This window comes from Tiliqua scincoides, chromosome 2, assembly GCF_035046505.1.
Source record: "Tiliqua scincoides isolate rTilSci1 chromosome 2, rTilSci1.hap2, whole genome shotgun sequence".
Lineage (NCBI taxonomy): Eukaryota > Metazoa > Chordata > Lepidosauria > Squamata > Scincidae > Tiliqua > Tiliqua scincoides.
Window position 1 is genome coordinate 107,866,702 of NC_089822.1, and position 26,735 is coordinate 107,893,436.

The following is a 26,735-nucleotide window of genomic DNA, read 5'->3' on the forward strand; positions in this document are numbered from 1 at the left end:
TCCATCAGTCAACACACCAGAAAGTCTCCTCTCCCTCCTCCACTCTCTAACCAACTACAACCTACAAACTCTCACTGCTCCAGGTGCTGTTTTTATCCCTGTAATGACCTGGCTGCCTCTAGTGGCTGCAGCAGTGCAGCACACCCTCTGCTGAAAGCCCAGGCCTTAACCCTGTGTTCCCCAGATTCACCAGAGCAAAGGGCCACTGCAGACACCACATCCTATCTCCTCGCAATTACCTTCTGTGATTCTAATGCAGGCTCTGGCCTTTCTGCCAACACTCTAACAGTTTGAAACTTCTAGAACTTCTGTAAGGTAGGTAACACTGTTGGAGCACTCCCTGCAACCTGAGCTACAATCCTATACACCCTTTCCTGGGAGTAAGCCACACTGAACACAAAGGGCCTTACTTCTGAGTAAACCAAATACCTTTTCATTTTTTATTCTGTGCTTATAAGAAATGCAAATATCTTATTATACAGTATAGGCCAGTGGTTTCAAACTTTTAGCACCGGGACTCACTTTTTAAAATGACACTCCATTGGGTGTGTCTATCTGATAAACTCTATCAGTTTATGAGACTGTAAAAAAGAAAATAATAATAATAATAATAATAATAATAATAATAATAATAATAATAATAATAATAATAATAATAATATGGAAAGAAATAATATTTTTATGTATTTACAAGTAGTAATAACCAGGAAAAAGACATTCTCGCTATATGTACACACGCTTGCATACTGCAGGAGCTGAACTGTCAAACAGGCAGGGCAATTACCAGTTATCTTACAAACTACAGGAGCTGAGCTCTTTGCATGGCAATTAGCAGCTATCTGGTTTTTGAATAGCCTTGTGGCTTGAGGCAATTAATTCCATCACATTGTTTTCATTGGAGGCTCTGTGGAATCCACCAGAAATTGGGTCATGGCCCACCAGTGGGTCCTGATCCACAGTTTGGGAACCACTGGTATAAGCAGTTGTTCAGTATTATTTCATATAGGAAATAATTGTTATGTTTCAATTGTGATGAAACTAGAATGTAACTGTTCCTTACTTCCTATTTCAACATTATTTAGCCTTTATTTCAAAAGCATTTAGCACTTCTTTTGAAAGCTTTGTGGAAGAGCTCAAAATAACAAGATTTCTTCCTTTCCTTCCTACTTATCTGCTACAGGCAGTGCTCCTGGTAGTAGAATTATTCTCTCTCCACATATTGTGCCCTGCCCCAGAATTAGCACTGATAGCTTCAGCAATCTATCAGGAAACAGTGTTATCCAGATGTCTTTGTGCCTGGCATACCACCTAGCAGTGTTCTAGGTGTTGAAGTGATGGGACAGGGCCAGACTTCTTTTTGCTGTGTCTGCGCCCAGCTGGGAGGAATTTGGAAAGGAGGGAGGGAAGCAGGATTTGCACATTTGTGGATGGATGGGAGCTTGAGGGGTGAGAGGGAGAAACTTGGAGGCTCTCCAGTGGGAGGGGGGTTTGACCTCATCACACTCTTGAAGTGGAGTGTACATGTGAACACATTGGGGAACAGCATGGTCCACTTTGACCAGAATTGTATCTGGAATAAACTGTGACTCACTTTACGAGAATAAACTCAGTATGAGAATTTACTAGTTCTTCCAAGCTGTGGAGAAAACAATTTGGTTTGCCATGCCCATTTGCTTTCTTTTTCTTCCTGATGCACTGTTCTTTGTCTTGAGATTGTACAGATAGAGCCTATTTATCTGCTTTAGTTCCGTTCCGTGACTCAGCAAGCTACCAGAAGGGAAAGGATAAATGGCAGTATGAACATTTTGTTTCTGAAGCCAGTCACTGAGTTTTTGAAGGAAGAGCCATTCGCCAAGAACAGTTCCCTTTCATCATTTTCTCCTCAGAGCAGAAATGGGCTCCAGAATTTTGCTTGTGGGTCTCCTTTTTCACTTAAGTCTTGCAGACCTGAAAGTAACCACATTTTATTTATTTATTTTTAAGTATTTATATACTACTTTTCTCTGTCTTTACATAGCATTCAAGGTGGTTTACATAGGCAGGTGAGTCTTAAAACCCCATCTTTCAATGGGGTTTTTACAATATTGTTCTGTGAGAGGAACTCGCAGAGAACCCTCAGTTCACCAGAGCTTTCCCTTCACAGTGTGGTTATCTTTTCGGGTTGCGTGCCATCAAGCTTTCACAGGCAACTGTAAACCAGAACTTAAAACAGATTACCAATTAGAAATAATACTATGGCTGCATCTGCTGACACTATATCACCTATCTAGTACACTTTTAAAGTGTTTAAAATTAATAAAAATGAGAACTTGGAATAAAAACATAACTCAGTTTTCTGCCTCTTTTGTTTTTTTTTTAATCACAAACTCTGAAAAAAACACCATTTTCAGATACCCCTAGTTATAGCTTAAATAGCCCTTTCCTGGCCTTGCCCAATTGGCTCCATCATACTGATATTTTGCAAGTAGAGTAGTACCTGCTTACCTGACTTTTTCCATCTCATAGTTGGAAATATGAATATACACAACACCATGGCATAGGGCAAAGGACAGAAATGGACTTTGGTCTCAGACCCATGTAGCTGAGAAGTGGCTACAAAAGGCCAAAAAAAGAAGATTAAGGACACAGTCCTAACCAAATTTCCAGCACTGAGGTAAGGGCAATGCAGCTCCAAGGTAAGGGAACAAACATTCCCTTACCTTGAGGAGAGAGAGGAGGACTGCCACCCAAGGATATAGCACATGTCCCATTGGTATAGCTATGTCAGGGTGGGAAAGTTGGTTAGGATTTGAGCATAAGAAAAACAAGGGAGAAACTGTTTTTGCCAATCATGTTGCAAGCCATTATCCAGGAATAGCCAGGGGTTCTTGAGCAACTATTTGGCACACAACAACAATCAATGTCCTGGACGGGGGAGGGTGTGTGTGTCCACATTCTCTCAGAGACAAAATGTTTAGGGCTTAGTGAAGGCTCCTTGCTGTTTTACAGGAACATATTTTGCAATGTTGAAAAGTCTCCTCTCTTTATGATGTTTCAACAATGCCTGCAAAAAGGTTTTCCAGCTCATTTATGATGCCTTCTCTTGCTGTCCCTCTGAGTTGGGAGCTCTGTGTGCACTCAGTGATGCTGTCATGTAGTCAAACCCCTGCTTAGTGGCGTGATCCTCGGGATCGCATTGCTGCCCTAGCCCCTCCCCCACAAGAACTTACTGAGAGAGTAAAGCTCCCTCAAAGTTTGAGAACCACTGCTGTAGTGTATTAAAAATGGCACTATGCCACACATGGCCAAGAGTGTTTAGCAGTCACTGGAGGGAGGCGCACTCTGCACACACTCAGAGGCAAATCCATTTTATCCTTCCATCCAGATTAACCGCTCCAACAGTTCAGGGCATATCACAACACATTTCCCCCCCCTGCATAAAAACAGCACACTCCTGCACTTATCCCCAGGGCCTAGGAGAGCGGGGTACAGGGGGTAATTTGTACCCAGGCCCAGGGTCAGAAAGGGGGCCCAGAAACCAAAGGAGGGGGCCCAGAAAGTTCCTGGGACCAGACATTTTCCTATCTCACCTGAACCCGCTGCCTGTGCATGATGCATGCCACCACATGCACGCAGTGTTAACTGCTGCTGCAAGCCATAAACACCAGGCCCAGGAAAGCATCCATGATCCTCCTTAACACAGTGTCAAATCTGGGTGGAAAACCGGACTGCTACAGTAGCTCTTTGTCTTATGGATCCCACATTGCTCTTTGCTGTGCCACCACCAAAAGCACTGGTTTTAAGGCAGCCTCCGCATGGCTGTGCCTCCAGCTGCCCCCCCCCCACCAGAAATAGGGCAGGGACCACTGCACTGCCCAGAACGTCAGCTGCAGCCGATGTCCAAAGCCTCCTGGCTGCAGCGGGTGTCCGCCATGTTGTTGCTGTCATATTGGGGGGCCAGGGGCAGCTTGTCACCCCTCCTGATGGTGCTACTGGCAGTACCTGTGGCCGAGGGTCCCCTCAGCCCGCATCTTTGTATGTCAGTGCATCCTGCATCACAGTCTCAGATCTAACCCATGTCGGAGGAAGAGAGAGAAGAAATAATGAGAAAAATTTTAAAAAAAATACCTAGGACCTGAGGTGGATCCTCTTTCTCTGCAGATTCCGGACCCACGAATTTAACTCATTGCATGTTCCAAACCTGTGACTGAGGACCTCCCAGACAGAACAGGAACCTCGTTCCAGTTGTGTCTGGGAGGTTTTCTGAGACCTTTAGAGGCCACATGTGACATGGAAGTGACATGCTGGTGCATCTGCAGGCCTCAGAACTGCACCAGATATGATCGGAACAAGAGTCCAGTCACGTTGGAGGCCCTGTTGGCCCACAAAATCTGAGGATTTCATTATCTGCGGGTTTTGGTATCTGCAGCGGGTCCAGGAACAGATCCCCCATGGATACCAAAGTTGTTCCTGTACATACCAAAGCAGCAGCAAACATGGAAAATGTTTGGAACAACATCTGAGCTCACACTGTTCACTGCAAACAGGCAGGCTTTAGGCAGCCTTTGGAGTCTGCACAATGTCTTCACCTGTGGCACAGCTGCCTGTAAGGAGCAAGGAGAAACACAAAGAGAGCAATGAGAAATAGATGCCCACAGCATCACAACTGTTCTCTGGCTTGCGATGCATACTCACTGTTTGTGAGAGAGAGTTGTGCTGCTGAGATGAACATACATGGGATGGGAGCATGATGGCTTGGAACCTTGCCTGTCCATTCCAAGGGGCTGCAGTGACCCTTTGCTGAGGACCACTGTTCAGCCCCAGAGGGCATGGCTGAAGCCCTGCAAAGTGAGAGGGGTGCAGGTTTGAGTTTGGCCATCATATGCGATGGTTGGAATCCTGGACACTCTCTATGGGAGGCAAGTGGTCCCTGCTCTTGGCTGTGGGAATGGGGTGGGTGGGCCACTGTGTTTATGGTGGGGACCCCTTGGTGATGCTGAGAGACCAGTTGGGTGCTGTCAGATGAGGCTCTGGTCTCAATGCATTTGTAGTGGAAATGCAGAAGATTCTCCCGAGGAGACAGTGTGCGGTGTCCGCCTCTTTTTTTATCAGGTCTGGGAAGTATAGAGTTTAAACCAGAACTTTTGCTTGCCATGGGTGTGGTTTACAGCTGTAACCTAATAGGGATAATGAGGACTTTGGAGATAAAGGTGGAAGAATAATTTCCAGAGGGAGGGGTACATGTGTGGGGCTGCCCCAGTTCAGACACTGGTGACTGTTGTGTTGAAGAACCAAGGTGTTGCTGAAGAACCAAGGTGTTGCTGCTTCGGCTGGAAGACCTGCTGACTGGAGCAGAGAAGGGGATGGAGGACCCCTGCAGCTTGAACAGGTGAGATACCTGCCGATTGCCTTCACAGAGGTGGTGGGGTTCACCAGGGCTTTGCACATAACTGAGGTAGGCTATTTCCCCCCCCCCCTTTGAATAAGGGAGGCTAATTAGCCTCAAGTGGGCATAAGGTTTCTAAGATTGGAAAGGGAACTCGAAGAATCAGCATTGCAACATTGGGTTCCCTTTCCCCCTTTGCTTACCTATATGGGGTGCATTGTCCTGCAATGGCAGGACTGTCATTGATGTTGCACAGTCGCAACTGTTACCCTGCACATGCCCGATCTTGTCTGATCTCGGAAGCTAAGCAGGGTCAGGCCTGGTTAGGACTTGGATGGGAGACCGCCTGGGAATACCGGGTGCTGTAGGCTTATACCATAGTCTTAAGAGACTGAAGGTTGCCAACCAACCAACCAGTCGTATCTTGTGGGCATGACCCTTAAATAAGATCCTTTTGTCTCTTTGCAAAGTTTTGTTGTTATAAATAAAGTCCAGGAGAATTTCCATCTAGAAATAAAGTTGTGCTTCTCATGGAAACAAAAAGTGTACAAGTACAGGTTGTCATGCAAAAGACCTAAATATGATTTAGTTATTTATTTTCTGGACAATCTGTTCTGTACTTGTATATTTCTATCAGACGCAGCACCTTGCTTTGTGGGGTGACTGGACTTTAATGTGATTTGAAAAGCCCAATAAAAATATTCACCCTGCAAAATGTTCATAAAGCTGGGCCCTGAATACTCCTGCCAACAGATTCTATATTTGAAAATATGTTAATATTTGTTCAAAGAAAGGATTGTTCTCTTGATCACAATGCCAGCAATATTCAATAAATAAATGTAATAAATAAAAATATTTCACCAAGTTCAATCAAGGCTTATTTCCACCCAGAAGGACAAGACTTATCTTCTTACCCAAGGAGATATGGCCCAAAAAACTTACAAACTTTCTCAAAGAGGAAAAAAATATAGACTAGTGGATCTGTCTGCCAATCTAGCGAGCATACACGGTCGCAGAAATGCTATAAAGCACAGCGCATTACCTACACCCACCAGTGGGAAGGCCAAACCTTCCTGCTGGTCGCAGAGGCGTCCGCTGGAGCATATAAGCTCCATGCTGAGCAGTAGAGGAGTAGGAGGTGGAGCGATTGTGATGGGGGGCAGCAATGGGGTGGGGATTGATTGGGCCTGGGAGGGTGGTGGAATCAGCAGTGCCAGTGTGCGTCATATCCTATTCTCCTATTTGGAACTGATCCGCCAACATGGGGTAATGTGGACCTGTGCAATATCACTGGCACAGGCCCAAGTAGCCCCATTGCAGCTCCTGAGGCTTACCCTGGGGAAAGGGGACAAATATCCCCTTACCTGCAGAGATCTGCAGAAGCAGCTGTGCGGGGGAACTTGGGTAGGAATGGACTGCAACATAGGTTTAAATACAATTGCTGAACCTCCTGAAATTTAATTAGTGTACTGTGAACAAGGCACCAACATGGGAAGAATGTGGAAACAGCTGCTCTATTTCACTGAGTGGTGTGTCATACGAAAAGTTTAATGCTTGGCTATGGGTACTCGGGGCCCAATTCTATCCAACTTTGCAGTGCCGATGCAGTCACAATGCAGCCCCACAATGCAACGTTCCTTTACCTAGAGGAAACTGCAGTGACCGACTGCCCACCACAGTATGCAGTGGACTCGCATAGCTGCATCAGTGCTGGAAAGTTGGATAGGATTAGGCCCTGAGTATCCATAATCAAGTATTGGGTCCTCAGATGTACACCTCATGTGAGCTGAGAATACTTTTGTTCTGCATAAAGCAAACATAACAAGGATGGTGCCGGGCATTCACTACTTTCAATATTTGCTTCAGTAGCACATTCAGTTCAGCCAAACCAAATGGTTGCAAAAGACTTGCCTAACCAAACACTGGGTTTAATCTAGTAATACCGTTCAGTGCTGATGTTATCTTGCCTAGTGCTTCTTTGGGGGGTGCTTCCTTCTCCTTCTTTGGCCTCAACATCATCCTCCACCTTATTTGGTCAATCTGCCATTTACAGCCCAATCCTAACCCATTCTGGAACAGGCAGGCCAGAAGGCCTGCCCCATATCCAGCATGAGGTTGGGGCTGACATGGCTCAGCCCGGGGCAAGGGGAATTCATTTCTCTTACCTCGCGTAACGTGGCAGTGGGCCGAATGGGGCTACTTGAATCTGTGCCGCCTAAAGAGGTGGTGCAGATCCAAGCAGCCCAGCACTGTGTCAAATTGCCCAAGGGCCAGATCCTGGCTGCAGCACCACCCTGTCCAGGGCTGCCCACAGGCCCACCAGCCCTTCCCTGCTCCAGAACGCCCCCCTGGGCCACCCTTCCCCTGCCTTCCCAAGTCCCCACACTGGCCTGACTTGGCTGGCATGGACTTGCCTCAGCACCAGCTCCGTGGGGCCCATTCAGTTCTCCCTCCTCAAGCGGTGGCACGAAAGTGCTTTACGGCACTTTTGTGACACCTCCGGGCGGCCACAAGGAACTTCTGCAGGCCCAAGAGCCAGTTAGGATTGGATGATTGGAAGTAGTTACCCCCCCCCCCCACCCGGCTTTGCTGATAGCATCTGTGGCATCATCATGTCAGAAGTAGCATCATTGACAAAAATTTGTAAGAAAAAGGGTGCTGAGTAAATCAGCCTAAAATACAAATACGTATGCTTGCAATGAGAGCCAAAAATGAACACATGGCTGTTTAGCATTAATATTTTTTTAAATCAACATCCCCCCAAAAAATAGCTTTTAAGCTTGTTCTAGAGAGGAGGATGTTGCTTTCTAGCAGGTTTATTCAAGAATGCTTGTTCTGTTCTTGCATCAGACCTGTTCCTTTCCTTTCTTGCATCAGAGTCAAAGCATGGACTCACCTTTTGTGTACCAAGTCACTGAAGATGTTTAGACATCTACAACCCGGTGACAGAAAGTTAACTGTGTCAACGCAGATTCTGATAGGTCTTGAGAGGTGTCAGGGGATGGACTAGGGCCCTTCTCATTCTTTGCTAGAAGTATAAAAATGGAAGGCAAGGAGACATAGGCAGAGCAGGATTTTTCCATTGCAGAGGCTGGAACAAAGCATGTTCCTGGGCTATTAAAGCTGCTGATAGCCATACATTGTTTCAAACAGGAAAGCTCCAGTCATTCAAACCAAAGATGTGGCTGCAAGTTTTACTTGGCATCCTTACCTTCGTTTTTAGCCCCGCTGCAACAGAGACAGAGCTGTAAGATATCACCTGCTTTTTCATTCTCTAACATTCATTCCTTTGCTGTACTGCTTGTCTTTTAACCCATTTCTGCCCAGCCCACGGGTGTACACATTTGATGCCTGTTGTGTATATGCAACGATGGTAAGAAATGGCTTAACCCTGTTTTTAAACCTTGGGGAACTGAGTAGAATCAGGAGATGAGTAGAGTGTAAGCTGATTCTCACTTCAGCTTACAATCTGAATCTGTATAAAATGATTCTCACTTCAGTGTATAATCTTGCATGTGCCTTAGGGTCATGTGCAAGAACAAGGAAATGGTGCTTAATTATGGGAAATGTTTCTCAACCCGTTTAGCTTTCATCTAGATGTTGTGTGTTCGAACATGAAAGCATTGGTAGCCCGTGTAGTTTTCACAGTATATTTTGTGCTATAGATGTATGTCAGAATTCTCTTTTCTAAACAAGTGTGAAGGTTACAGGAGCCCCATGCATGATACAGATGCAGGTGAAAAGAAGGATGAGAAAATGGGAGCAAAATTGTCTTTGATTCTGCTTGCGAAGGACTAATTCGAAGCCTTGACTCTGATGATTAACTCATGGTCCTTTTCACTGTTAATCAATGTTGTCTGATTTGCACAGTATTGTCAAAATTCCACCAAGGGCTTGACAAAGCAAGGCTTCTGCCTTTTGGAAGCCACAGAACTTCTTGCTGTTTTTACTGCCACAAACTAACCTAGCTACTCCTCTGGGTTTTCACAGACAGTATCTCCTGGTCACGCCTTCAGTATTGCAGAGTGACTCCCCAAATACAGTGTGCGTGCACCTCCTTAACCTCAATGAGTCTGTGAACCTGAATGTTGTTCTGGAATATGAAGGACGTAACATCACTGTTCTGATGGAGTCTGTGAGAAGCCAAAGCTATTACAAATGCACCAACGTCACTGTAAGTCTTTGTTTCTTTTAAAATATTTGGACAGATGTCAGAGGAGGGGAATGATGCAGAGATTACTAAACAGAGTAGGGAGCAGGAAAGGATTGGTGTTCTGGGAAAAAGAGAACAGACATGATGATTGATTACTGGTTAATAACATCTGAAGTGCTTCACCTATGCAAACTGGGTGCAATCCGAACAAACTTTCCAACCCCAACCTAAGGGCAATGCAGCTCCGAGGTAAGGGAACAAACGTTCCCTTACCTTGAGAAGGTCTCCATGACTGCCCTCCAACTGCAGGATGCAGAACATGCCCCATTGACACAGCTATGATGGTGCTGGAAAGCTGGTTAGGATTTGGGCCATCAATTATCATCTCCTCCTTGCCCTCACCACAGACATGGGATGAGGTTGAGAGAATAATCGATTAATGGGCTCTTGAAATAAGGCAGAGTTGAGCTGGGAGCAGTGGCATCACTCGAGGGTGCAGGGGGTGAGGACTGCGCTGGGTGACACCCTTAGGGGAGGGATGACACCACTAGTGGCCAAAATTTTGGAAGATTTTTGGAACATTTGTGTTTACAAATGATTCCATTGTATTAATATATCATTAGAAAAGTAATTTCATTTAGAATGTAATGAAATAATTCAACGTGGATTATCTATATTCTATCAAAGTAATGGCCAATTAACCAGAAAAGGAAAACACAACTGCCTTATGTAACAAAGTGAATTTTCTTAACTCAAAACTGATCGGTGAGACTGATTGTTCCAAAAGCCAATGAGAGGTTGTTGGTGGGAACAGCAGGGAACAAGTAAGGTGTTAGTATGAGTCAGCTTTCCATGTATGAGTCAGTCCATGTATCAGAACCAATTCTAGCACTCTTATTCAGTTGTGTGAGTGCCATCAAGTTGGCCACTGTTTTTTTGTTGGTTAGTGATTTGTTGGGTGACCTGTAATGTTCTGTATTAAAATAAATAAAGTTAATGGGGGAGGGGGGTGGCATCAACCCTAGTGATGCCACTGCAGTTAGGCTGTGTATATGATATTGTAATTTATTGTATATGGTCTGGTATGGGAGGAGGTCCATCATGGGGGTGATGCAATGAGCTCTCGCACTAGGTGACAAAAACCCTAGTGACAACTCTAGCTGGGAGCTTCTTGGCTTGCTGTCACCCTGCACTATCAGAAATGGACCTTTGGGCCTAGGGCATTTGAACTGCCTTCTTCAGAAGGAACTGCCTTCTTCCATATGAATAAGTTTGTACCCTAATGTCACATGAGAGGACCCTCTTGTGTGTACCTCCTCTTACTGAGTCTAGATTAGTGGCAACAAGAAATAGGGCCTTTTCTGTACTGGCACCACAAGCGTGGATTTCCCATTTGAATAAAGATCTGTGTCCTCCCTACTTGCTGTCTGGTAGGGGTTGAAAACCCTTTTTTGTTTAACTTTCTCCCTTAATTTTTGTTAGCCCCTGCTTCATTATGTTTTCCCATAGTCTTTGAGATTTTATACGTGTTTTTTACTGTTCTTATTATTGTGCTGCTGACTTACAGCCCAATCCTATCCACACTTTCCTGGGAGTAAGCCCCATTGACTCTAGTGGGACTTACTTCTGAGTAGACATGCATAGGATTGGGCTCTTAATTGTTTTACTGCTGACTTTTACTTGCTTACGGTTGCTGCTTTTATCATTTTATTGTGTTTTTAAAATGTTGTGGGTCCCCAGTGCTCAGAGGAATTTCAGTAGGATTGGGCTGTTAGCCACCTTAGTCCTAAAGGGTCATCGTCCTAAAGAGTCTTATTCTTAGCAAGTCAAGATATTTATAAAATAAATAAGGGCCAAATCCTATCCAATTTTCCAGTGCCAGTGTAGCTGTGCCCGTGGGGTGTGCACTGCATCATGTAGTGGGGAGGCAGTCACAAAGACCTCCTCAAGGTATGGGAACTTTTGTTCCCTTGGGGCTGCATTGCTGTGGCACCGGTGCTGGAAAGTTGGATAGGATTGGGCCTTTAGTCAAGACAGATAAAAACTTTACAGAAATGCTAGGTATTTGCTCTTGTCATGACTGAGGCTTAATACTGGCAAATGAAGGATCTCCATGCGCAGCATAAGAAAACTTTCAGCCCAGTCCTAACTAACTTTCCAGCGCTGAAGCACATGTGCAAATGGGGCACGTGTGGTGTCCTGCATTGAGAAGGGCAGTCCTGGAGGCCTCCTCAAGGTATCTGAACATTTGTTCCTTTAACTCAGGTTGCACTGAGTCTGCATCGGCACTCAAAAGTTGGATGGGATTGGGTTGTTTAACATATTACCAGTACAAACCACTCAGCCAAAATGGTGGAAACCAATTTCATAATGGAACTGTTTGCCAGGCAATTGGACATTCAAGCCCATCTGACCAGATCAGATATGACCAGATCAGATCAAAGGACAGGTTGAGGTTCCTAGATGGTTGTAAACCATCCTATTGAATGGACTAATAATCTTCTCATATAAGAACATAAGAATAGCCCCACTGGAATAAGCCAGAGGCTTCCAGTGTCTCACAGTGGCCCACCAGATGCACACATCTGGAGCACACAAGACAACAAGATACCTGCATCCTGTCGCAACTCCCTTGCACCAGGCATTCTGAGATAACCTACTTCTAAAATCAGAAGGTTGCACGTATAAGAAAACAGGTTTTCTTAGGGCCCTGCACAAGAATGCTTAGTTGTGTTCACCCAGTTCATAGTTGAACAGAAGATGCTGTTGTGCAAAAGGCAGCCACTCACCATATGAATCTGGAGACCAGACACATGGAATAGCATGAATAAATAGGGTAGGGAAGTAATTGCATTGGATTGTTATGTTTTCAGTTTGTCCTTTCCCCTCGGTGACAACCTTTGGCAACAACCGTACGTTCCTTGACTGTCTGCTATTTGATCTATGCCTTCTTCTTCTTCTTCATCATCTTCATCATCATCACTTGCCTTTCCCATCCATTGTTATTTTTTCAGGGTTTTAATAAGCACTTTATACTTCTGCTGCTTTACGCAGGAGAGAGGGAGTCTGCAACATATTTCAGACTTTCACATTTTGCTGCTGGCTTGTTATAACACACTCACACACCTCACCACCAATTTGAAGATTCTTGGTTCACTTGGAAGAGAGACTTTTCTAAGGTGGCCTCTTCCTGCCGGGGCTTCCTAGTCTTGGGTGGTAACCATGAAGTGAGTGTCGTTTTCCCATTAAATCCCAGACTCTCCAGTAGAGGAGTGAGCAGACCGCAGAGTTGAGTGCCAGTCACTGACCACTAGGTGCTGTGCCTGTTCTGCCATCCCTCCCTTTTTTTTCACAATCACATATTACCCAAATATACTAATTTGTCTAATTCCAGCTGAAAGGCCACACTGTCTTGCTGAATTTAAAAAAGTTGGGAAGAGACTGAAATAAGCAAATGTCAGGATAGTGGACAGAGGGCAGAAGGGGTACAGGCCCATGGCAGAAAATCTGAGGGACTGCTTTAAGGCTGACTATTTTGTCTGCCTCCGAAAACTCCCAGCAAAGGTGGACTTTGAAATGTGGCACCTATTTTATCTTTCCAGCTCCGTAATGGATATTTGTCCTGCTGACGCTGCTGTCAGATGTGTTTTCCAAAGGATTCATGCAACAGTTGCCAAATTATGTAGAAACATTCTCAGTGTCAGAATGCACAGGCTTTGCTTAGAACAGCAAATGAAGAAAGAGCAGTAGAAACTCTGGAAAAGAAGAGGGACAACAGTTGCTTTGAACAGAGGGTTTCTGTTCATGGCACAGTCCAATGAACACTCCAGACAACACACGTGGGAGAAAGGGCCACTTTATTAGCATTTTAATACAGAAAAGGAGGCCGAGACCTGCAGTTGCAGGGGCAGCGAAACCCCTGTGTGGTGCAGAGGCGGGACCACTGGGCGGCCCCAGAACCAACTCTGTCCCCCAGGCAGGATGTGTACCCAACTCCAAGCTGCTCCCCGTTCTTGGGCAATGCAGCTCATCCAGGTCTGTCCCATAAGGGTAAGGCAGCCGGACCACGGGCTGTGCTGCCGCGGAGTCTCTGAGGAGGACCCCCGCGGTCCCGGCCAGGGCCCCAGTCAATGTCCTCGTGCTGCTGAGCCACTGAGGACTTCTATTGGGTTCTGCCCTGCCTATGCTGTCTGAAGGTGCACTCCACAGTCCCAAGCACGCCTCAACCGTACCACCTGCCAGCATAAAGTGACCGATTGTATAATAGGGGCGCAGCCCCGTACCCACGGCAGTCTGGGGTAGGCAAAAAAACTGCCTGTCACCGTCCAATCTTGACAGGCAGCAAAAAATTCCTGCCCGGCCCCAAAAGGCGACCAGTACAAGCGACTGCGTAATGGGTGGGTGTCCACTCGGTGCCCACGAGCAAAGAAGGAAGGGGGGCTGTTGCTGTGTCCTTAAATTACCTCTGCTCCCCCCAGCCACAGCCCTCCGCCAATCCCCTCAGGGGAAGGGGCTCGTGTGTTCCAGCCTGGCCATACAAACTCCGATCTCCCTGCTGTAATTGGGCAATCGGGATGTTGAGCAGCATGTTCCCAACAGGCACCTGTGGGAAGTAGCAGCAGCAGCAGCAGACCCTTACTGCCAGGTGGGCAGGCCTGGCAGGAGTGTGGGCCTTTGTACTTCCCACCGGTGCCTTCCCACAGGTGCCTAACCAAAGGCCCACATATCCCACCAGGCTGCACTTGTCCAGCTACCCTGTCCTCTCACTACATAATTGGGCCACTTCTATCAGAGCATGTTGGGCCACTCGGAAGGTTCTGTGTAAATATTGTTTGTTGTTGTCATCGTATCAGTGGTGTCAGAATCCTCCAGATGTTGGGACTGGGTTTTTCAGTGCTCACTAGTTCAACCTCTACCCAAGACTTTAAACATTGTGAAATATCCCCATATAACGTTTATTGTTCCTAGTAGGGTGACTTATTGCAGTTGACTTGACTTACTGTTTTTCACCTGTTATTAGTATGGTTCCAATAAGAGATTTTAGTTAAAATTCTATTTCTTCTAATGACTACTGCTACTTAATATTTGCACAAAACGTTCTGAGTGTTGGAGCACTTCACGTTATCTTAATATAATCCTTTAAAAAATGCTATCAGGTTAGTCAATATGATTTTACCCATATTGTACTGGGAAACTGAGGCTGAGTGGGAGCTGTTTGCCTAAGGTCAAGGTGAGTGAGTGGGGAAGTTCTGATTGACAACTTGGGGCCCAATCCTATCCAACTTTCCAATGCCAAAGTAAGGAAACAAACACCTCTATTCATAGGTAATGGGTACTCAAAGGAAAAATAATATGAAAATCTGTCTTGTGATATGCTCATGTGGATTGTGACCAGGGAGCGTTTTAATTATGAAACAGATCAGGTTGATATGTTGATTGAAATGTTTTGGAGACAGTGCCATCAAACCCTTGACTGAGGTACACTCAACAGCCTCTCATGTCTTTGTTTGGTTTCCTCCCAGGTCCCCCCTCCCACTGCCAATCCGCTGGCATTCCTCACCATCTCTTTCAAAGGTGACACAATCCATCTGTCAGAAAGGAGGGTAGTGGCCATTCAGAACATAGGCAGCGTCGCCTTCGTTCAGACGGACAAGCCCATCTACAAACCTGGACAGACCGGTGAGTGAAGGCCCACTCCTTCTCATTTTTGCTTCCAGAGCAATTTTTGGGTAGAAAAATTTTGGAATCCTTTTTTTGCATATCTTCAGAGTACTCGTGACTGTTTTAGTGTTACATTGAGCAGAACCTAGAACCAGAACCATAGTTTTGGCAGCAGGGCCAGATCTAGAAAACCAGGCAGAAAAGCTTTCTTTGCTGTCAGTAGTGGGAGAGGGGAATGGGATACCTCTTCAGTCTTTCTGGAGGAAGATTGTGGCAGCAGCTGCATTTCCCAGACAGAAGAGCAGGGCCAGCCTGGAGGCCAAGCAGCTGGCTGGCAGGGATAGTGGGCCAGCATAGGATGCATGTGGGGCACCCTCATCAATTCATGGCTTCCCCCAGCCTGTTGCCCGAAGCAGGTACTTCACCTTGCCTTGGTAATAAGGGATCTTCCCTTAGACACTCTTTTCTCTCCTTTTTTTGCAGTTCTCTTCCGTGTTGTTGCTCTAGACACCCATTTCAGACCAGTAGTTGAGACTGTAAGTATCTGGCCAAGAGGAAGATCTTTCAAATGGCCCCTGCTTTATATGTAAACCAAGTTTCAGTTGAGCATTTTCCAAGATACAACCACAGCATAATACCAAAACACGGGTCAAGCTGGAACTTCACCAACAGGCATTGAGAATGCTGCTCTTACTTGTAAGGGTGGCTCAGAAAGCAACATAAGTACTGATCAAAAGTTTAAGGCCAAACCTTTGGATCCAAGGTTCATCTGGGCTGCTCTGCTTTAGCATACAACTCTGAGACCAGAACTGTAATCCTATATAGCCTTTCCTGGGAGTAAGTTCCATTGAACACAATGAGACTTACTTCTGACTAGACATGCATAGGTTTGTGTTCTAAATTGGTTTGGATTAAACTGATTCAAACATAATAGTTAGAGAGTTCTGGGGGGGCTTGATGTACTCGTGAAAGCATTTTTGCTTTGCTGTTAAATCAGAGTCATAGAATGCCCCGCAGCAGCTAAGCGGACATTCATCATTTTTTCCTGTTTTAAAAAATTTCGGACAACATTGTATCTGGTCTTCAGGCGCCTCACCCATTCTCCACGAGATTACAGACAGCTCTGAGATCACATCTGCCAACTCCTTCAGTACCCTGGACATGCAACTGGTCCTGGGAAAATAACAGCCCAATCCTATCCTCCATCACCCCCACCAATGCAGCCACGCCTAAAAGGGTTGTACTGCATCCTGTTTGGGGGGGGGGAGTCAGGAGGCTTGGGAGAGGTAAGGGATGGTCAGGGAAAATATTTTCCCTTACCTCCCTGTAAGTCTCCCACTTGCCAATGGGTCTCCGTGGACCTGTGCCAGCTCTTTAGCTGACGGAAGTCCTAGGAGAGAAAGGGGGTGTGTCAGGAAGCAAGGAAGGGGATAGCATCTGAAACAAGTTGCCTGCAGTAGGTGTTGCTCCCTCTCACCTCCTGACATCCTGCCCTCCCCCCCCATTTTGCCAATCCTCTGTCCAGTTCTGCCCCCGCCACTGACTTACTGCTGGTGGCGGGCGCTCATCTGTCCTCCAGTGTGCAGTGGGCCTCTGCAGCCTCCCCTCTGGCACTCAGGCAGTGCACAGCTTCATGTGAATTTCACAACGGACTTAAGGCAGTTAGCACTGGGGCAATGCCCGTTCCCGCTACCACTGCTGTTAGTTATCCTCGGGGGGGGGGGGGAGAGATAACAAGCTTAGGTAACAGTATACACTCACCTAGCAGCAAGCTCCATTAAACTCAATTGAGTTTCTGAGTAGACATGCATAGGATTGCACAGTTAGCAGCTGTTTAAGAACAATGATTCACATTCTCTTCAAATCTATTAAGCCATCAGTGCTACGATACATCAGTTCTCTGCTCCCTGGAACTTAACTTGCACAAATCCGAGCCTCATTATTTAGCTTTACATATGTGACCGGTGCAGCCAGTGTAGGAGTTGAGAATTCCCTTCACCTCCTGGCTGATGGTTGCACTCTCATCATTAAGAACATATTTGCTGCTTGCTATGACAACTACCAGGTCTTCCTTGGGTGACAGGAGGATATTTCTGCATGTAGTTTAGCTGATTCCCCGTAAACATTTTTGCTCATCCCTATGCAAGCAGAGTTAGACTTTATAGTGGCTATAAATCATGAGAAGGATTCTTGTTTCATTTTTGTTCATTGCTAGAAGAACACTCCCACTTTTTCCTCTGCCATAACTGAGAAGTGTGTTACGTCTAACGCTCCCATTAAAAAACTTGTCAGGAATTCTGATGTGCCTTCCTGAAAAGCAATTAATGTTAACATTATTCTACAAATGGTAACATTACAATCTCCTCCATCTCTTTCAGTTTCCATTGATCACCGTCCAGGTAAGAGATTTCTGTTTTAAGTGCTCATCTACATTGCATTGTGCTTATCGTGGTGAGGACACTGACTGGCTGAGTGGATACGATGATTTGCAATGTTCTCAGCCCAATCCTAACTAACCCATCCCCTGCCGATGCAGCTGTGCCAACAGAGCACACGCTGCATTCTGCAGGAGGGGACAGTCATGGAGTTCTCCTCAAGGTAAGGGAAAATTTGTTCCCTTATCATGGGGCAAGGCTTTGCTGCCCCAGTGAGTCTCCTTGGATCTGCAGCAGCCACTCTGCTCCCTCCCTGTCCAAACAGTCCCCCATTCCTCCCCCTCCCTGCCCCATTCCTCCTACCACTACGCCAGCTCACCTACACTCCCTCCGGTAGCCAGCTTCAGCAAGCAGGCCTCTGACACCACAGTGTTTGCAGGGGCAGTTCTGGAATGGCTGCTGGCAGTGCTGTTTCACCCTCATAGTCCACTTAGAAGTGGGCTGTCAGTTAGGAAACAGAGCAGTTTCTAGAATAGGATTTTTGTGGGTTTAGGAAAAATGGTGAGCTTGGCTAAAATTAAAACCTTACACTGACCTGAGGTCAAGAATGGCTTTGTGGAACAAGCTGGGAAGGGGGACTTAGGAGAGGGAGAGAGAGGGCACAGAGCATGGAGCCATGAGAGAAAGTTGTGGAAGATAACTATTGGCAAGGCCATCTGCTCCTAAGCACAGTTGCTGCTTTCTCACACTTTTTCACCTTTTTCACCCAGCTGGGTGGCAACTGTGGGTTAAATAGCAGGGACCCAGATTTGGCCTGGGGACAAATCAGTTGTCTCTCTTATTGCTACTGTAAGTTGCTGTTGTTGTTAAGAATATTTATATACCACTTTTCAACAAGAGTAGTTCACAATGCAGTTTACATAGTAAAATAAGTCAAATGGTTCTCTATCCCCAAAGGGTTCACAATCTAAAAAAAAACAAAACAAAAAAACTAGATCAAAAAATACAGAAGAGACACCAGCAACAGCCACTGGAAAAGTCTCCATGCTGGGGTGAAGAGGGACAGTTGCTCTCCCCCTGCTAAATATAAGAGGGCACCACTTAGTTACCAAAGTTCCATCTTTCCTATCTGAATTTGCCTTTATTTTGCTCTTCCAGGATCCCCAAAAAAACCGAATATTTCAGTGGAGAGATGTAACATCTACAAATGGCATCATCCAGTTATCATTCCCTTTAAATTCAGAGCCAATGCTAGGAGACTACAAAATCACTGTGGAGAAGAAATCGGGAGCTAAGACCTCCCACTATTTCTCAGTGGAAGAATACGGTAAGCATCTTTGTCTCTGCTATGTTGTAGTTTTCAGAAAATACCTAAGACTCTCTGGAAATTTAAAGTGGTTAATTTCTCAGCCATTTTAAGAGAAGGATCTGTTTTAGAGCAGTACCAGTCTAACAATCCAATCCAGTACATACTGTATTTACTTGGAAGTCCCTCTGTGTTCAGTGGGGCAGGCAAGTGTGCCATAGGATTGCAACCTAAATGAACTGGTCACAAAAAGGCAGGGAGTGAGTAAAGAACTTTCTAGATATTTGCCAGAACTCCTCTAATTCAAAAATAGTACTACTAAGGAAAAAAAGCAAGTGGTCCACATCATGGTGTTGAGGGGGGGGGGAGAGATGTGATGCAAAGCTGTATGGGCACATGTGCGTTTTAAGGGTGTGCGTTTTAAGGGGTGTGCAGAACAGCCTCTTATTTCACCAAAAAACAGTTGCAGGGTAGCCAGTCTTTACTTAGAGAGGGGAGAGAGACGTGAACCCTTTCCATTTTCTTACAGAAAACTACTCCCCAAAAGGTACTATAGTTGCCCCTCATCTTAGGTGCACTTTATTCATATGAATTCAACTATACATGCTTGGTATACGAACAATAAGCAAACAAAAAACCAGAGAAAAACAACTGTTTACATAGTACAGGCAATTCCAACCCACTTACAAAATACTGTACATACAGTTGAGAATGCAGCTGCTGTTCCCTCAGTCTCACTTCCCTCCTGCCTCTCATAATTTTTAAAGAGACAATATGTATTTTCTGGCTGTAAGGGATTTTCAAAGCAATTTTGAGTACACCCGGTTTTACCTTTATGCGCTGACAATGAACACGCAGTGACACTCTTACATGCAGTGGCGTTACTAGGGGTGCGGGGGGTGCAGGCTTCACCGGGGGGGGAGTGACGCGCCCTGGGGGGATGACATGCTAAAACCATGGCATTAGGAGCTACTGTGTCATACCATACACTGTTGGATGCAGAATGGCCAGTGGAGTATAGTGCAAAAAACAGAATTGAAATCGCTCCTTTTGTTCAAAAGTTATGGCCAAAAAACCAGAAGGAAAAAATGCATGGAGCCCTATGGAAAGTGAAAGTGAGCCGTATCACATGTTTACTTGCGAGTAGGCTTACTTGCCATAGTCCTTTGGAAAGGGCAGGCTGAGATGAATCCAACAACACTGCAATGGTCCCGATCCAATGAATGCAGCCCAAAAAAACACCCAAGGAGGTCCCTGCCTCCCTCCCAGCTGCGTCTGTTGAGCCCGAAACGAAGCCATGTGGCCCCATTGACCACTATGGGACTTACTTCAGAGTAGACATGCATAGGATTGGGCTCACAGGCTGCAATCCTACCCACACTTTCCTCAGAGTAAGCCCCATTGACCGCAATAGGACTTACTTCAGAGTAGATTCACTTGGTGGAACAGGACTGGCTCCCCCTTATTTAATTATTTCTTTTATTTTATTTATAATTATTTATTTTAATTTGCTTGATGATATCACTTCTGGCCATGACATCACTTCCAATGGGTCCTGGACAGATTGTCGTTCTAAAAAGTGGGTCCCAGTGCTAAAAGTTTGAAAACTGCTGCAGTAAGGTGTTAGTAAGTTGACATGGGGTGTGTGTGTGTGTGACTCTACAAGTTTTCAAAAGCACTAAAATCAGTATTTGGAGGAATAATACCATCATGTTATATATCAATCAATGCGTAATTTCATTCAGGATGCAAAGAAACAAACCACATTGAAATATCTATGTTCTAACAAAAGGTACAGCCCAAAAACCAGTGGGGGCGGGGCGATGGTACATCACCATGCCCACCACCTGGGGTGTTGCCCCGCCCACTGCATGGGGTGACACGCAGGCCCCCCGCACCGGGTGACATGAATCCTAGTGATGCCACTGCTTACACAAGACGAAGGGACACTGTATTTGCCTCTGAATTGGCTGTTTAGCATAATGTTCCAAGATGTAAACTGTGTCTCTGAAAAATAATACAGAATGTGTGTTTTTCATTTTCACTTTACAGTATTACCAAAGTTTGATGTTACAGTCACTGCACCAAAATCTGTCTCTGTGGAGAATCCAGATTTCTTATTGAAGGTCTGCAGCGTGTAAGTATCTAACACAGGGGTTGACACAGGAACTTCTAAAGAACAGAATTGGGTGCTTTCTGCCATTGTTCTATTGCTAAGGGCCAAACTGCATGTTATGTAGAATGTGTGAGTTGGTCTGCTTGTTTTTCTTTCCCTGTATAACCTGTGGGAAATGAGAGAACCATGGCAGAGACAAGGGGTTAGCACTTTGCAGCCAATGGAAACTTTATTTCCCCTGTAACTCACTTGTAGGAAGGATGTACAATTGAGATCAAATTTGTGGTGGAGACAAACTGCTGAAAACTTCTACTTCCTGCCAATGTCTTGTCCAATTTTGACCCTCCCCCCCCCCCCTACTATTTAGGAACACACAAAAAAGAAAACCAAGTAGGCCAACCAACGTGTTCTGCTGATCTGTTGTTTGGTCCTAAGTTGTGTCAGTGCACAAGTCTGATATTTGTTGTGGTTGCCCTTGCAAAATTGAACATGAGCAAAATTGAACATCAGAGGAATTAGGCAAAATACATTTGTGGATATGCCAGGCATGTCTTCAGTTCTTCCTTATAAGAAATGTGCATCTAATTTGGGAAGAATGGCATTCCAAACCAAGTCATCCTTTTTACAGCCACTTTGGAGAGTCCTGAATGAATCTTTCCAAAGCATCTTGAAGTGGAGCAAAGCCATTCAATGCAATTTTGGAGGATTGTCTGCTACATTTGGCTTTTCTCCCTCTTCTGTCTAACTTTTTGCACATACTTATTGCTTATGTCCAAGGCAGTGGGTTCCCTAATATGTTCTCTTCCCATCTAGGTATACATATGGGCAGCCTGTTGAGGGGAAAGTTCAACTCAGTGTGTGCAGAAACCTCAATTTTTATGGAAGCTGCCAGAGAGAACCTGTCTGTGAAGTTGTTAACCGAGATGTAAGAAACAGAGTTCCTTATTAGTTATTTATTTAACAGCTGCATACTTTGCTTTGCTTTTCCTAGTAGGAAGGAACTCAAGGTGGGTAACAACCTAATAAAAACAATGAAATAAAATACAATAAAAATAGATATGATCCCAAAAAGCAATAAGTAAAGAGCAGCACCATTCAGCTAAAAAGGCCCTCTTAGTTGACCTCAGGGGATGGGTAGTTTCATACAGGGGAGGCACTCCTTAAGGTTTGCTAGTCCCAAGTTGTTGAGGGCATTGGAGATCAAATCCTTGAATTGCACCCAGATTGACCAGTGCAAAGACATAATATTCTCATCATGTCTTGTGCCAGTCAGCCATCTTGCAGCAACATTCTGCATTAGCTGAAGTTTCCTAATGGTCTTTGAGGGCAATCAAACCTGGAGCTCATTACAGTAATCCAAACGCACTGTAACCAATGGGTAATCAATTATAGTTGTGTCTGACTGGTCTAAGTAAGGATGCAGTTGACACATCAGTTTAAACCAGGCAAAGGTGCCCAGGGCTGCATCTGACAGCTGGTTCCAGGAACCCTCCCAAGGGAATGCTCCTTCAAGGGGATGATTGTCCATAACCAAAATCTCATGTCACCTAGGGTGCAATCCTATCCTGCGCTGGAACAGGCAAGCCAAGAGGCATGCACTGTATCCAGCGCAAGATAGAGACCATAAGTGGCTCAGCCAGACACTATGGGAAACATTTCTCCTTACCTCTGGGTAAGGGCCACTGGCCCCTATGGGTCTCCTTGGACTTGCGCTGTCTCCTGCTCCCCACCCATCCCTGGGAATAACCATATGGAGAGAGAGGAAAGAAGGGTGCACAAAGATCAGGAATAGTGGTGCTTACATATGAATTTAAATGCTTCCAGTATTTCCCTAATTTATTAGACGGGGGCTCCAAAGCACATGTGCAGAAACTATTTCCAGCATAGATTTGAGCCTTCGTAACAGGTAGACACACCTGGTGAGTCTTTGGAGGACTGCTTGACTAGTGTGTTTACAGAGAGATTGTCATTATTTTCCCAAGTTTCCAATGATTGGAACAGGTCAGCAAAATATGCACAAGGATAACATGCACAAGGATGAGATTTTGGTCTTCCAGAGTCAAGATCTTGCATTCCAGCTTCCAGGTCTTTTACAAGTATGGTACAGGCATATCTACTAAGCAGACATGGCACCATCAAGTCAGTAAGGAGTTTCAGTCCACAAAACTGGATATTCTAACCCAGAGGGGAATCTGACGTGGATCACTTCACAATATTTTGGAAGTTATTTCACTCTATTGTAATCCTTGGCATTGGGTCAATGCCTAAAATTTGCCATTGGGTTTTCCTGCTCACACTAGATTCCTCTCTTCTTTTATCAGCTGGGCAAGGGTGGTTGCCTTTCCCATGTCTTCAGCTCCAAAAAGTTTGAGCTTAATCGTTCTGGGTACTGGATGAACCTTGATGTGAAGGCCATTGTCACAGAGAAAGGAACAGGTAATCCTTTCTGCTTAATCAAAAATGCTGCTGGAAAAATAGAAGAAAAGCAGTTGTAAATTATCTGGGACAATTCATTTTCCTTACAGCCAAACCTGATCCCCTTCTGGAGCCAGTGTAACCTCCACCAAATCCTGCATACCAGAGTGGGACATGGCTGACCAGGAGATACAAAAGTAGAAACTTCTTCTGCCACTGCCTGAGCCCCAATGGGCCAACTCAGTTTTATGCCAGCAGTTTTCTGGCCTAGATCTGTTAGAGTAAAGGAGGCATGTTGGGCCAGAACAGGAGCATTAAAGCTGGCGGCCACTGAAATCTGCCCCCTGCCCTGCCCCTGATCTGCTTGTGGCCCAGCCCAATCCCCACACCAATCCACCCCAATCTGCCTCCACCACCAATGAAACCTGGATCAGTGGCTGGTCTGCAGGGCGCGGCTGACAGGATATGACCTCCTAGCCTCTGCATCGGCAGCCACACTGCAGAGACCACTGGAGAGGTTTCTGCGATGGCAGACCATAGGATATGCTGGTGAACCTTGTCCATCAGCATATCCTGCAGATAGGACTGGGCCCTAAGTCAAGCAACTTGAGCCTGAATTAACTTTAAAATCAATAATCATTTTTTGCCCTTGGTCTCACCCACAGGTATACGAATTGAACGTTCAGCCTACATATCAATTACTCGAGTACTAGGAGCCGTGCAGTTTGAGAACATGGATCAGCACTACAAAAGAGGGATTCCATACTGTGGGCAGGTAAAATGAGAAGACAAGAATGTCCTGAAGCCAATGGTTGTATTGGAGATTGGTGAATACAATTCAGCTCTTTTAAGAGTGCTTGAATGAGGCCTCTCTTAGCCATTTTCAACCACTGTGCCGTTGCAAGCTGGTGTGCCGTGAATGGTCTGCAGGTGTGCCGTGGGAGTTTGAGGGTGGGTCATTTATTTGTATGACCATTGGGGTATGCGAGCACCTATGGACAGTATAGTGTGCGTTTTCAATTGTCAAAAGACTTATTATGTGCTTTGACAATTTTAGTACCTCATCAGTGTGCTGCGAGACAAAAAAGGTTGAAAATCACTGGTCTACCTGAAGGACCAGTTTTCTGGTTAGCCAATAGAACTAGGGCTGCTGCTAGAGTTTCGGTTAAGTGAAATTGGAAGCAAACTAGAAGAACATGCAAAACATCTGAAGGATTTTGAAGGAAGCCAAATGTATTTCAATAACAGCAATGCTGTTACATATGAGTTCTGTACACTCAATAGGGTGTTGCTGAATTTCATGATATGTGAATTTGAGGGCAGGGCCTCTGAGAGAAATTTTATCAGGGTACAAAGTTTCTTTTGGGCCCTTTCCAAAAGGACAGGTGGTGGGGGGAGGGTGGAGACAGCTGGAAAAGTCTTTGGAGCCCAAGTCTTCCCAGTGCAGAGCCCAGATCTACCTGCCTGTGTGGCGTCACCAGCTAGATATGGTAATACAGAAAACCGAATACACTTCTAATTCTCTCTAAAATTCTCTTTTAAATATAGGAAATCTCTGCAGAAAATTAGCATCATTGTATTTAGGCTCACACTAGAATGAAAGTGTGTATCAAAACTAAGGTAGTACTGATCTTGCTGTAGACGGCCTTGGTAAGGATTGCTAAGATAATGTCAGTGAAGCATTTTGAACAAGGGCATGTGTATATGTCTGTATGTGCACCTGCGCACATGTGTGTATTGGAAAATTCCTCAGGTGAAATATCTGAGGTGTTTAGAGAGAAAACTGAAGAGCTTCTATAAGAACAGGGAAATTACTTGGGTAAAGGGGGTGTCACACATTCTTAATAGAGCTTTGCTGTAAATTGATTTCTGATGCCACTGTGGGTTTTCCTTTCAGCTGAAACTTGTTGGGGTTGATGACGCTCCTATCGCTAACGAGGTTGTCCAACTGCTCCTTAAAAACAAGAATGTGGGTAATTACACCACCAATGGAAATGGAACAGCGCAATTTTGCATTGATACCTCAGAGATTTTGAGCCCAGATTTCCCACTCCGGGTAAGTCATCAAAAGAGTCAAGATGGGAACATAAACTGGTTGCTGAGTAGGGAGCCATCTGAGTGGATCTTTTCCCAGATCTTAAAGCTGCATCCAGACAGAACTGAGCAGCATAGTAGTGGAAGGAAGTGCTTGCAGTTAATTCCATTTCAGGCTGCTATTTAGTTTCAAACTTTTTTTAGTAGTAGCAGCCAGTGTAGCTGCAAAGTGATGCAAATTGTTGGAAGTCTTTAAGCAGAGGCTGGATTGCCACCTATCAGGGATGTTGTAGTTGTGGACAGTCTGCGCTGGCAGGAGGTTGGACTTGATGACCTTGTCCCTTCCAGCTCTATGAGTTTAGGATTCTACGTAATCAAACCACCAGAGGCCAACTTGGTTTACAGTTTGTGAACACAAGGCTTTGATATTTTGTTATTGCATGATACTTACTGAGCTATACAGATCTGTGTAGGCAACAGCAAAATATATCTGTTCTTCCCACCCCACTGTCTACAGTTAATATATAAACCCAATGAAAATTGCAACAGCGATGGCTGGTTATTACCCTACTATCCAGAAGCCTCTTACACAGTCCAGCGCTTCTACTCCCGGACAAATAGCTTTGTGAAGATACATCAAGTATTCGAAGACTTGCCTTGCGGCCAGGTCAGACGCATCAGAGTGTCCTATATCCTGAATGTACAAGAGAGCAAAAGTCGGCCAACTGCAGTCTTCTATTATGCAGTAAGTATCATATAGCTGCTTTGGTTCCTTCTGAATATTTGACAGGTTAGAAACATGCAACTGCAAGCACTTGCACCCGCACACATACAGAGGCCAGTACCAAAACACCAAAAAAAACCAAAGGAGAAGATGACACCTCAGACCGGTGCCAAGAAGAAAGTTTTATTAACCATTTCTGCCCAGCCCTCAGGTGTTCACATTTGATCCCTGTTTCATATATGCAACGTTGGACAGAAATGGCTTAAGTTGACAGAATTCAGTTGAATTCTGGTCAGGGTAATAACACAGGTCTACAAAACTGAGGGTCAGAAAAGTTTTTCCCAAACTTTATGATGGTTTGATATGAATTTGGGGTGCTGATTCAAAAAATCTGTATTGCCCTATCACGTCTAGTTCTGGAGATGTAGTATAGCCTCATTAGTGAATGGTTCAAGCAGCTTCCTCATGAGGAGGCCATGGTGCAGGCTTCCTCATGAGGAAGCTGCTTGAACCATTCACACTATCGAAAGATGTTTCGGGAGCAGTCATGCCAAAGCAACATAAGGAATGCTCACTTTTTTGGCAA

At 45.2% G+C, this 26,735-nt stretch overlaps 1 protein-coding gene across 1 annotated transcript in view; it reads left to right on the forward strand.

Annotated features, from left to right (window-relative positions):
• Positions 1 to 6,626: 6,626 nt before the first annotated feature.
• The window catches only part of LOC136638641 (ovostatin-like), a 61,653-nt gene continuing 41,544 nt past the window's right edge, over positions 6,627 to 26,735 (forward strand). The window contains exons 1-12 of the mRNA XM_066612674.1: positions 6,627 to 6,631; positions 9,356 to 9,539; positions 15,041 to 15,197; positions 15,663 to 15,715; positions 17,558 to 17,578; positions 18,713 to 18,881; positions 20,913 to 20,997; positions 21,790 to 21,901; positions 23,298 to 23,412; positions 24,057 to 24,166; positions 25,289 to 25,447; positions 25,943 to 26,170. Of these exons, the coding sequence (XP_066468771.1) occupies positions 6,627 to 6,631; positions 9,356 to 9,539; positions 15,041 to 15,197; positions 15,663 to 15,715; positions 17,558 to 17,578; positions 18,713 to 18,881; positions 20,913 to 20,997; positions 21,790 to 21,901; positions 23,298 to 23,412; positions 24,057 to 24,166; positions 25,289 to 25,447; positions 25,943 to 26,170 (1,398 nt within the window). The remainder of the gene's footprint in view (positions 6,632 to 9,355; positions 9,540 to 15,040; positions 15,198 to 15,662; positions 15,716 to 17,557; positions 17,579 to 18,712; positions 18,882 to 20,912; positions 20,998 to 21,789; positions 21,902 to 23,297; positions 23,413 to 24,056; positions 24,167 to 25,288; positions 25,448 to 25,942; positions 26,171 to 26,735) is intronic.